We start from the raw sequence: 13,233 nt of genomic DNA on the forward strand, positions 1-13,233 counted from the left end.
GAAAAAAAAAAAAAAAAAGCCAAGGATCTAAAAAGGAAAGTCACCCACCTCTCTCTCCATCCCAATTCTATTCTCCCAAAAACCTATGAACAGTTTGATGTATCTCTTCAAATTTCTTTCTATGAACATAGTGTAGAGCTGAGCTAATACTATAGCCACTAGCCACATGAGGCTATAAAATACTTGAAATGTGGCTAGTCCAAACGGAGATGTGCTCTAAGTATAAATTACACACCAGATTTCAAAGACATGGCACCAAAAATATATCAATAATTTTTCATATTGACTACATGCTGAAATAATATTTTTGATAGATTAAATATGTTATTAATTTCACTTTTTACTTTTTTAATGTGGCTATCAGAAAATTTTTTAATTAGATACGTAGCTCACATTATATTTCTATTGGTCAGCACTGGTACAAAGGCTAATGGTGCAGGTTTTGGAGTCAGACCTGCCTTACTGAGTACTACTCCCAACTATACCATCTACCAGCTATGTAACCTTGGACAGATGTTCTAACCCCTCTGTACCTACTTCTGATTTGTTGTGAGAATTGAATGAAATTCCTCACAAAAACCACTTAGCACAGAGCCTGGCACATAGTAAGTACTTAATATTTCCTGGCAACAAAAGAATAAAACTATAACCTAATTCTTTTAAAATCACTATACAGCACCTGTCTCTTCAGAAAAGTCTCCAGTTATACCTGTAGGTCACTACTGTGCAGAGCAGGTAGTCTCTAAAAACAATGTATACCAAGCACTTGAATTTTCTTTCTCTCTCTCTCTCTCTCTCACACTCACACACACACACACACACACAAACACATGGATCTTGAACATGTTTACTATATAGATCCTAAACGCTTTTTTTTTTTTTTGGCTGCACCGCGCGGCATGCAGGATCTCACTTCCCCCACCAGGATTCGAACCCACGCCCCTTGCAATGGAAGCAGAGTCTTAACCACCAGACAACCAGGGAAGTCCCATAGATCCTAAACATTTAGATCTAAAAATGTACAAAAGCAGTGTGGTATGGTGAAAACCTGGAAAGAAAAAAGGCCTTAAAGAAGAAAGATGGGGGAGTTCCCTGGCAGCCCAGTGGTTAAGGCTCGGCGCTTTCACTGCTGGGTCTGGGTTCTATCTCTGGTGGGGGAACCAAGATCCCACAAGCCACGCCGCTCGGCCAAATAAAGAAAGAGAATAAGGATGGACTCTATGCGCAGTATACTAGCTATGTACCCTAGCAAAACTACTTAGCCTCTCTCTCTCAGTATCCTCATCTGTACAGCTGGGATAACACCAATCCTGCAGAATTGTTAAGATTAAATAGAATAACATATTAGAAAGAATCAACCATAGTGCCTAATTCATACTAGGTACTTAATAATCACTTCCCTTCTTCTGGAAATCAAAATAAAATGCCAAAACAATTGAGACAGGCTAATAATGTTAATGCTGAAGTGCTTGCCATGCCATAACTGCTAAGTGCTTGCCATGCCATAACTGCCTGTTCATACCCTGAAGAGGTAGTTTAAAAACATGCTGGCTGTATAGTCATCCCAGGTTCCCTACATTTTATCCCTTTAACAAGCAACTGGAGAACAGAACTCTGGAAAGAACAGGGCACCACATACCCCATCCTCCCATCATCACTACCAACATAATACACGCACACGCAAACACATACCAATTTAGCTGAAAATAATCAAATTGTATTAGAAATTTTGTTTCCTATAACTATAAATGATTACATACTTTATAATTAACAGTTCTATAAATCTGGACCTCCTATATGTTTCTAAATTGGGAACAAAACTGTCCCATACCTCAGAAAACAGAATCTTTGTTTCCAGTCTACAAGGTCTTATCTCTAAGTAGCTGCTGAGAAACTAACAAGTTTTATCTATAAACAGCTTGACAGTAGGTGCAACGATAGAGCCAAAGGTGCTGTCCTTCAGATAACACACAAACACCTTAGCTTCCTATTGAAAAATCACTTCAAAACTTCTAATGCCAGCTTTAAAAAGCTAAGGATTCAGTGAAATCAATAGCCTCGTCATGTTCAAAGCTTTAAAAATTTAACAATAGGAAGTTACATTGCTTCTAAAACAACTCATACTGGCTCACGAAACCCTAGAGAAAAAATTAATCATTTTTCTAAATAGAAAACCTGTTACAAGTTACTGCATGTATATGAATTTTAAAAGAATTTGCTTCCCATAATATTGTCGCTGTTTCCCTATTCTGTACTGAATCTTTGGCAAACAGTTTTGTTTTTTTTTTTTTTTTTTTTTTTTTTTTTTTTTTTTTTTAATGCTGGTTAGGACCCAATAACTTAATTTAAATTGGCCTGACCTGCAATTTGAAAAACATTGCTATTGGTATATGTATTATATTTTTTTTTTTTTTTTTTGCGGTATGCGGGCCTCTCACTGTTGTGGCCTCTCCCATTGCGGAGCACAGGCTCCGGACGCGCGGGCCCAGCGACCATGGCCCACGGGCCCAGCCGCTCCACGGCACGTGGGATCCTCCCAGACCGGGGCACGAACCCGTGTTCCCCGCACCAGCAGGCGGACTCTCAACCACTGCGCCACCAGGGAAGCCCAAACAGTTTTATTTGAAGAGACTCCTGTTTATGCGAGATTTAAGAAAAGCCTATCCCTTCTTCACAAAGTCTCTCAAATTTGCTTTCCCTTCAACTGCCACTGACAGTTTTCTGAAATCCAGTTCTCATTATTTCCTTCATGAAATACTATAAAAACCTCCTGGCACTTCTTTTTGCCCCAAACTTCTTCCCACTAAAATCTGTTCAGAATGTGTTCATACATAGTTGATAGAGTATCAACTCTGTTAACTAAGTGACATAATCCTGCATATTACCCATGAAGTGGATAAAATCCAAATTTCTAACTTAACAAAACTACAAATTATCAATATCGATATACCCGATAGGGATGATTCTCACAGACATTATGGCGAGAGAAAGGGGGAAGGCACAAAAGAATACAGAATGTGCAATTACATTTATAAGAAGTTCAAGAATAAGCAAAACTAATCCCCTGAGTGGGGAACTGACTGGGAAGGGTGACAGAAATGTTCTCTATCTTGATCTATGTGGTCGTTACACAAGTGTATATACACATACAAATGCATCCAGCTATGCACTTCAGATTTGTGCATTTTATACTTTACTGTATCTATTTTCTATCTCAACAAAAATAATGGAAAATCAACTAGAAGAAAACAGTTGTGAATATTTACCTGATTATGAGAAGGATAAGAACTTTCTAAGTATAAAAGTAATAGAAGAAATCAAAGGAAAAGACTGATAAAAGTATTTTCACGAAGATGACACATATAATATATCCCCATGTGCCTGCATTGTATGAACAAACTCTAGAACAGAGATCAGCGAACCAAGGGCTTGTGCCCTACTTTTGTATGACCTTAGAGCTAAGAATGATTGTTACACTTTTTGAAGTGCTGCAAACACACACAGACACAAAGAACATGCAACAGAGCAAAATGTTTACTATCTGCCCCACTAAAGAAAAAATTCCCCAAGCCTTGCTCTAAAAAATAACACAAGAAACTAATAAATGCCTCACTTATAAAGGCAAGACAGAGGAATCAGAATGTGAGTGGGAAAAAGATTTCTCAATGTATACCCCAATGTTGTATCAATTTTCTTTTTGAACCATGTAAATGTTTTACCTATTCCAATATATGACCTATCTAAAATTATTCAAAAAATAAAAAATTTAAAACACTATTATCGGGCTTCCCTGGTGGCGCAGTGGTTGAGAGTCCGCCTGCCAATGCGGGGGACGCGGGTTCGTGCCCTGGTCCGGGAGGATCCCACGTACCGTGGAGCAGCTGGGCCCGTGGGCCATGGCTGCTGAGCCTGCGCATCCTGCTCCGCAGTGAGAGAGGCCACAGCAGTGAGAGGCCCGCGTACCGCAAAAAAAAAAAAACTATTATCCCCTTGGAGATAAAGGAGGAGAATTTGGATGTATCTGACAGAATTCTAAGTGTATATACCCATTGGCCTAGTAATTACACTTCTAGGCATCTCTTAGAGAAATACCCAGACATGTACCAAAAACAAACAAAAAATCCTGTATAAGAATTCCATTAGCAACATTCTCTGTTAAAAAAAAAAAGTCAGAAATGATAATGCCCATACATTATGCTAAGTGAAATAAGTCAAAGAAAGACAAATATTGTATGATCTCACTTACATGTGGAATCTAAAAAAGCCAAACTCAAAGAAACAGAGAGTAGACTGGTGGCTACAGAGAGTAGACCCCAGGGGCTGGGGTGGGGGAAATGGGGAGATGCTGGTCAAAGGGTACAAATTTCCAGTCACAAGATGACTAAGTTCTGGTATCTAATGTAAAGCATGGTGACTATAGTTAACAATACTGTATTGCATGCTTGAAAGATGCTAAATGAATAATCTTAAATGTTCTCAACACACACAAAAAAATGTTATGTGACGTGATGGATGTGTTAACTAACCGTACTGCGGTAATCATTTCACAATATATACATATATCAAATCATCACGTTGACAATGTTATACGTCAATTATATCTCAATAAAGCTGGGAAAATAAATAAATAAATGCCCACAAATAGGAAATACTAATTCAATAAACTCTGGTACTTTCATACTGTGGACAACGGTGCAGCAGTTAAAAAATAATGAAGCAGGGGGCTTCCCTGGTGGCACGGTGGTTGAGAGTCCGCCTGCTGATGCGGGGGACGCGAATTCATGCCCCAGTCCGGGAGGATCCCACAGGCCGCAGAGCGGCTAGGCCCGTGAGCCATGGCCGCTGAGCCTGCGCGTCTGGAGCCTGTGCTCTGCAACGGGAGAGGCCACACAGTGAGGGGCCCGCGTACCACAAAAAATAAAAAAATAATAAAGTAATGAAGCATGAAATAAGCCAGTCACAATAGGACAAATATTGTATGATTCCACTTATATGACGTACCTACAGTAGTCAAATTCAGAGACAGAAAGTAGAACAGTGGCTGACAGGGGCTGGGGGAAGAAGGAATTGGAAGCTACAGTTTAATAGGTACAGAGTTTCAATTTGGGAAAATGAAAAAGTTCCGGAGATGGATGGTGGTGATGGGTGCACAACATGTTAATGTAGTTAACATCACTGAATTGTACACTCAAAAATGGTTAAAATTGCAAATTTTATGTTATGAACATTTTACCACAATTTTTAAAAATTTATAATTAAAAAAATGTAGAAATTAAAAATCTAAGTTCACAAGAAAAACAATGAAGCAGCATTAAAAATAACAGTCTATATGCACTCACACAGAATGATCGTTTATTTAAACTCCAAAATAATTCTTTAAGTACAGTATTACAATCCCCATTTTACATGAGAAAACTGAGGTTCAAAGACATGGTGTTACTTTTTCACAGTTACACAGCTAGAAAGTAAGAACTGACAGTTACACTCAGGTTTGATTCTAAAACCCACATTCGTTCCACTTTACTCTAGGCACTAGACTGAAATGGCAGAAAAATAAAATAGTTGCTTCATGCTAACATGATTCTGATTTTTTTTTCCCTTTCATTATTATCTTTAATGTCATTTAAACAGTAACTAATTTTTAACAGACCACTTTGAAAAGTACATCCTGAATGTCATACATCTGCATTTCTGCTTCAAAGTGAATGAAGGCTAGTTTTTTTGGTTCATAAAAAAGCTAACTGAGCTTATGTGAATAACTAATCTATTAAGGAAATGTGGATAGTTTGCTTCAAAAAACTTTTTAAATAAACAAACATGGTATTTAGCTTTTTAAAACAAAATCTTCATAACAAAATTTTCCATAAAAGTGATATATACTAAGTATAATGGGTATGTTTTGTTTTCAAAAGCAGTTAATCCATTAAGTAATTTTTAGAATGTTAATTTCTATTTATTTTTTTCCCAAACACTGGAAACTGTTATTTTTCTTTCTCAATGATATGATCAAGTAAGGAAAACCAAAAGCAAAAAAAAAAAAAAAAAGGAAAATTATGAATTCATAAAGAATTTCTGTTTTATAGTTAATACATATAACTAGCAATGTATAACATACCCATCTCTAGTCAGAGTTGTTTATCCAAAATCATAGGTGCCACACAGCAAAAGTACGGAGAAATTCCCACTTTTTAAAAGTTTTTAAGTTTTTTAAATCATGCAAACGATTAAAAAAATGTTCTGTATGGTTCAAGAAACCTGAAAAGCAGTCAGCTGAAGAGTAACACATCTGGATCAAGAAATAATTTCTGCATAATTTCAAACGTTCAAAATACTTTGGGAAAGAGGGAATAATTAAGTAGGAAGATGATTATTTAGAACATCATCAACATTCAAAAACAGTTTGACACTTAGACCAAAGAAAAGAATATATACCTCAGATAAATAACTGCAAGCACATGAAAAAATGCTCAACATCGCTAATTATTTGAGAAATGCAAATCACAACTACAATAAGGTATCACATCATTCCGGTCAGAATGGCCATCCTCAAAAAGTCTACAAATAATAAATGCTAGGGGCTTCCCTGGTGGCGCAGTGGTTGAGAGTCCGCCTGCCAATGCACGGGACATAGGTTCGTGCCCCGGTCCGGGAAGATCCCACATGCCGTGGAGCGGCTGGGCCCGTGAGCCATGGCCGCTAAGCCTGTGCGTCCGGAGCCTGTGCTCCACAACAGGAGAGGCCACAACAGTGAGAGGCCCACATACAGCAAAAAAAAATAATAATAATAATAATAATAAATGCTAGAGAAGGTGTGGAGAATAAGGAACCCTCCTACACTATAGGTGCAAATATAAACTGGTACAGCCACTATGGAGAACAGTATGGAGGTTCCTTAAAAAACTAAAAGCAGAGTTACCATATGAACCTGTGATCCCACTCCTGGGCATATATCTAGAGAAAAGCATAATTTGAAAATCTACATGCACCCTGATGTTCACTGCAGCACTATTTACAATAGCCAAGACATGAAAACAATCTAAATGTCCATCAACACATGAATGGATAAAGAAGATATAGTGTATAGGATCTATGTGTATATATGTGTGTGTGTGTGTGCGCGCGCGCACACACACACAATGGAATATTACTCAGCCGTAAAAAAAAGAATATTGCCATTTGCAGCAACCAACATGGATGGACCTAGAGATTATCATACTAGGTGAAGTTAAGCCAGACAGAGAAAGACAAATATCATGATACTGCTTATATGTGGAATCTTAAAAAAATTAAAAAAGATACAAATGAACTTATTTACAAAACAAAAATAGACCCACAGATAACAGAGCAATGCAAAAAGTTTCTAAAACCAGGGATTGTGAGACCAAAGCTACAGTTATGTGAATTTTAGACCAAGAATTTTCAAACTGTTAAATGTTGCCTTTATGTTGGAAATAAATGTCTTCAGAAACTTGAAAAAAAAATAGATCCACAGACATAGGAAACAAACTTATGATTACCAAAGGGGAAGTGTGGGGGGAGAGGGATAAATTAGGAGTTTGAGGTTAACATATACATAAAACAGATAACCAACAAGGACCTACCGTATAGCACAGGGAACTATACTCAATACTCTGTAATAACCTATAAGGGAAAAGAATCTAAAAAAGTATATATATATATATATATACACACACATATATATATACATGTATATATATAGTATAACTGAATCAATGTGCTGTACATGTGAAACTAACACATTATAAATCAACTATATTTCAACAAAAAATTTAAAAAAGAAATTTAATGAGACCTCAAAAAAACTTTAAAAATACAATAAAACAAAAGTATGAAAAAAAAATTAAAAATGCAACTCAACTGAATAACTCCTGTGAACACTTTAATCTGCCTCCCTGCCCCAAGTCTCCATGCAAAACTTTATACTTAAGTCATCAGAGAAGAAAATCCTTAATATAGTGGACATGGTGAATCCCCAGCTACCTCCCAGGATCTTTTCCATCACTCCTACTCCTTGTTATTAATCCTATCCATGCTGACAATTCCTTCACTGTGCTAGGGCCTTTGAAACAAGCCATTTACTCTGAATAATCAATCTCTCCTTCCCTCCTGCTGCTAACTTATTAGCCCTCACCCAACCTTTACCTCTCAGCAAAATCATCACTTCCTCAAGGTAACACCACACACTCACACACACACATACTGTCTCTGTTCTCTGTACACAATTAGAGAATGACATCTAGTGTTCATGTGACCATTTATTCAATGTCTGTCTCCTCCACTGGACTGTAAACTCCATAAAGAAGGGTCATTTTCTTTTTACTCACCATTACTCACCTTAGAATCTACCACACTAAAAAGAGAAGCTCCTCAAATAATGTGTCAAATGAATAAAACAGAGTGGTCTAAAGATTCAAAGTCATTAAGAGGTACAAACAACTAGGTATAAAATAGGTAAGTTACAAGGATGTAATGTACGTACAGGGAATATAGTCAGTATTTTATAATATCTTTATATGAAGTATAATACATAAAAATATTGAATCACTATATTGTACACCTGAAACTGTATTTTGTAAGTCAACTATACTTCAATTAAAAAAAGAGTGCTTGTTAAAATAACTAGATTTAAAAGTTAAAAAAAAAAGATTTAAAGCCAACAAACCTGTCAAAATAACTATTTACATTTAAAACAAGTATAAATTTTTGATGCAAGGTATATATTTACATCCATCTAATAACCAAGGAAAATAAACAAGGTGAGGGGAAAATTAACCTTTAAGAATCAAACTAACGGAGAGAAACATAGGATTAATAAATTAAAATTCTGTAATAACCACAACTTACCATTAAAAATTTTTTCTCTCTGTTTTCAGAAGTTCTAACGAAAAGCTTTACAGTGCCCTGAACACATTAATACATATCATCCTACACTGTCCCTTTCCTTAGTAGTTTAAACCAACTGTATAAAACAAAAATAGATGACTTCCCTGGTGGCACAGTGGTTAAGAATCCGCCTGCCAATGCAGGGGACACAGGTTCGATCCCTGGTCTGGGAAGATCCCACATGCCATGGTGCAACTAAGCCCATGCGCCACAACTACCAAGCCTGTGCTCTAGAGGCTGCAAACCACAACTATCGGGTCCGCGCGCCACAACTACTGAAGCCTGCATGCCTAGAGCCCGTGCTCTGTAACAAGAGAAGCCACTGCAATGAGAAGCCCTCGCACCACAACAGAGTAGCCCCCACTTGCCGCAACTAGAGAAAGCCCGTGTGCAGCAACGAAGACCTAATGTAGCCAAAAGTTAATTAATTAATTTTTAAAAATAGAGAAACTAAAAGATATTAACATAAAAAATGGATTTTTCACACCAAAATTAAAATGAAGAAATAAAACAAGTTTCAAACATGCTAATAATAAGCAAATAAGTAAACAATTCACAAGTATGTCTTTTTTAAGTCCAAATACAATAATGTAATTACACATTAACATAATTAATCAATATCTGTTTCTACCACTAGACTAGAAGCTTCATAAAACCAGAAAATGTATTAGATTCTGCCACCCACTATATATTTCCAGCACCCAGAACAGAAAACATTTACTATTTAATTAATGAATATTAAATAAACAAACAAATGAACTGCATTTCTGGTGACTTTAAGACGTTTGAAGAAAATAACCTTTATAAAGAGTAATATTAAAGATAAAATTTTATTTCACACTCATATTTAATAACCTGTTGAAGATGAAAATATACCATAATTTGGAATTAAAGAATTCTCACTTTTCATAGCTTCAAAGTAATCACTTTATCCTTTTATTCTCTTTTTTATTGCCTGTAATTCTACAAAGGTTTTTAAAAAATTCTTGTTATAAATGTATCATTCTGTGCTCTGTGCACTATACAATAATATATACTGTATTTCATCAATTCTAAGGTGCATATTTTCACAGTTTAACATATTTGAAATCAATCACTATAAGAAAGCATGTTACCTAGTTTAAATGGATTTTTTTTCCCTTTCTTAACAACAATATCTTTAGCCTGAATGAAATACAATAAAGTATGTATGCTCCTAACCAAATTCATTTTTCCCCTAAAGGTTAGAAAAACATATCAGATGAATATTATACAAGAGACAACAAAACCAAAGACTTTATTACATATATGAATGGTTTCAGGCTATTCTCAGGAACTTATCATCACCCGAAACTGCTCCAGCTCTGAAAATTTTGAGTCAAATATCCCTCTCAACCACACACCCGCTTACAGCCAACATACCTGTTCCTGAACCTCATCAGGAAATAGATCCTTCCACTTTTCAGTCCTTTCCTACCTTCACTGCTACCCTATGGTAAGCTCTATCCCACACATCGGTTCAATCACTCACACCCCAACCTTCAGTTCTCTTGCCCCCCATCCTCCTGTCATACCTGCCCTATCAATACTACTTCCTTAAAGACATCCCTATCTGGATGTCCCAGGTACACATTCAAAAAACTGTCCCAAACTGAACTCTGACTCTGCCAAGACTTGCTGCTCCTTCTGTATTTAACATCTCAGTGAGTAGCATCAAGAGTCATTCAATTGGCCCAGTCCAGAAACCCAGTTGTCACACTTGATTCTACCCTCTCTTTGAAACTCTCACATCAGTCACCAGAACCAGTGAGAAAACAAACTGTCAGGAAAACAGAGGCTCCCGCCAATGTACAGACATTAGGTAACACTACTCAACATAACTGAAACCACCCCCACACAAACATATAACCTTATTCTTTGCCTACATTCCAAACCCTTCCAGAAGGTGTCTCCAAACCTTCATCCAAGTAAAGCTACCTAGACCAGTGCTTCTCAAACTACCTGTTATGGGCTTTTGTAAAATACAATAAAAATGAATTACTAGGCAAATGAATTTTTTAAAAGACATACATAAATACTAGCACAATATTTTAATTAAATTCAAATGACCAAAAAATTACTCAAATTTTCTAAATGCTCACTCTCAATTGCTTATAGTTATCTGTCAAGGGCCAGCAACAAACAAAAGCACTGAACCAGATCCCACCTCTAATTTATGTTTCCTTCGTTTGCTCATTACAATATTATTAATATTATTACCATAAAGTACAGTCCTGACCTGAGCCTTAACCTAAAACTTTCTATTTTGTCAGAGAATTACTATGTTCCTGGTTCACTTCTACAGTCAAATGAACACAAACCAACATACAGTTCTACTTATTTTCTCTCTTTGCTTTATATCCCTCTCTCCCTCAAGGACTAGCTGATCTATAGTCTCTCCTTAATCCTTTCATCTTTAGTAAATAACCTGGATGATTTTCTTTCCTCTGAAATAATGGTATCCCCTCCTCTATCAATTCTGCCTTTTCAACACATGGAAAAGCAAAAATGCAGACAAATTCCACAAGTTAAGAAAATTTCAAAATGCCTTTACAATCAACAAAATTACTTCTGCATAAAAACACTTTTCAATGGGTCTAATCCAGAATGGGATAAAATTCAATTAGAAAATGACAGCAACACAGCATATACTTACTATGGAATAAGCCTTCTCATATGGAGATACTTAATCACATTAAGTCACAATCAACAGACAAATCCACAATTCACCTTGTGAAGCTAAGCAAATCTTATTTTATTAATTATTTATTAATTTTATTTTCACAATAATGGAAAGAAAACACGGATCATAATGAAATCAATCAATTAAATAAACAACTGTACTTACGTGTTAGATGAAAGATTCCATCACAGGCACTAATATGAGATAAAAAGGCATTTCCCAGGCCTTGCCCATTGTGAGCTCCTTTCACAAGGCCAGCAATATCCACTACATTTAGAAAAGCAGGAATTTTGCTGAAAAACAAAAGATGATTTTAATATAAAATAGTACTAAGAACCTGTTTATTAACCAAATGGCTTTCCCAAACATGTTACATGAATTAATTCTTTCCTTTCTAGAACAATGTTTATTAGACTCTCAAATGAATAAAAAAAATTTAAACAAGAAATAATCTTTTAAAACATTAGGACTTTCTGGGGCTTCCCTAGTGGCGCAGTGGTTGAGAGTCCACCTGCCGATGCAGGGGACACGGGTTCGTGTCCCGGTCTGGGAAGATCCCACATGCCGCGGAGCAGCTGGGCCCGTGAGCCATGGCCGCTGAGCCTGCGCATCCGGAGCCTGTGCTCCACAATGGGAGAGGCCACAACAGTGAGAGGCCCGCGTACCGCAAAAAAACAAAACAAAACAAAACAAAACAAAACATTAGGACTTTCTTACCTAGGAAAATGAAGGGAAAACATTTTAAAGCAGAACAGATGTTTTTATTGTTACTCTAAAAACTAAAACTCATATCATTAATTTTATTATACTGGCACATGCACACATACACAAAAGCAGAGAACATTTAAAGAGTATACTGATACAAGCAAGGTAATCATCATAGAATGAGCTAACGTACTCAACAGATACTTTGTGCCAGGAACTGGACTCAGTGCTTTACATGTATTATCATTCCAAAGTTCAAAGTTACTCTATAAGATGGGTGTTATTTATTAAACCCACTTTACAGATGAGGAAATTAAGCCATAGAGGAGTTAAGAAATCTATTGCACACAGGATCATTCAGCTAATAGTGACAAAACTGCTATTCAAATATAGGATATCTGGGTTTGCATTTAATCACCATATAGGTTTTATAGCCCCCAAACGCATGTAATGATGTGAACCAATTGTCAGCATAGTAATAATGTAGTTGTTAACAACAGCAACAGAATTAGACACAGTAAAGTAACAGTTAACACAAATTAGAAAACAAGAAAACCAGTCAGCCATGTAGAAATGGAGATTAAAGCATATGAGTAAATAAAGCTACTTTCAATGTCATATGACAAAGGAGTACAGTATATGCATTTACGTATCCTTTGTCAATTTTCAGAGTATTCATTTTTCAGAATGTCAATTTTATTACATGATAAAATACAACATAAAAGTTCTACAGGGGCTTCCCTGGTGGCGCAGTGGTTGGGAGTCCGCCTGCCGATGTGGGGGACATGGGTTCATGCCCCGGTCCGGGAGGATCCCATGTGCCGCGGAGCGGCTGGGCCCGTGGGCCATGGCCGCTGAGCCTGCGCGTCCGGAGCCTGTGCTCCGCAACGGGAGAGGCCACAGCAGTGAGAGGCCCGCGTACC

General features: G+C 36.8%; 1 protein-coding gene across 2 annotated transcripts in view; it reads right to left on the reverse strand.

The window, feature by feature from the left end:
• Nucleotides 1-13,233, reverse strand: part of OLA1 (Obg like ATPase 1) — a 175,166-nt gene that overhangs the window by 132,399 nt on the left and 29,534 nt on the right. For both annotated transcript variants that reach the window (XM_007451064.1, XM_007451065.1), the window contains one exon: nt 11,771-11,898. In XM_007451064.1, coding sequence (XP_007451126.1) covers nt 11,771-11,898 — 128 coding nt within the window. The remainder of the gene's footprint in view (nt 1-11,770; nt 11,899-13,233) is intronic.

Source organism: Lipotes vexillifer, unplaced genomic scaffold, assembly GCF_000442215.2.
Source record: "Lipotes vexillifer unplaced genomic scaffold, Lipotes_vexillifer_v1.1 scaffold645, whole genome shotgun sequence".
Classification (NCBI taxonomy): domain Eukaryota; kingdom Metazoa; phylum Chordata; class Mammalia; order Artiodactyla; family Lipotidae; genus Lipotes; species Lipotes vexillifer.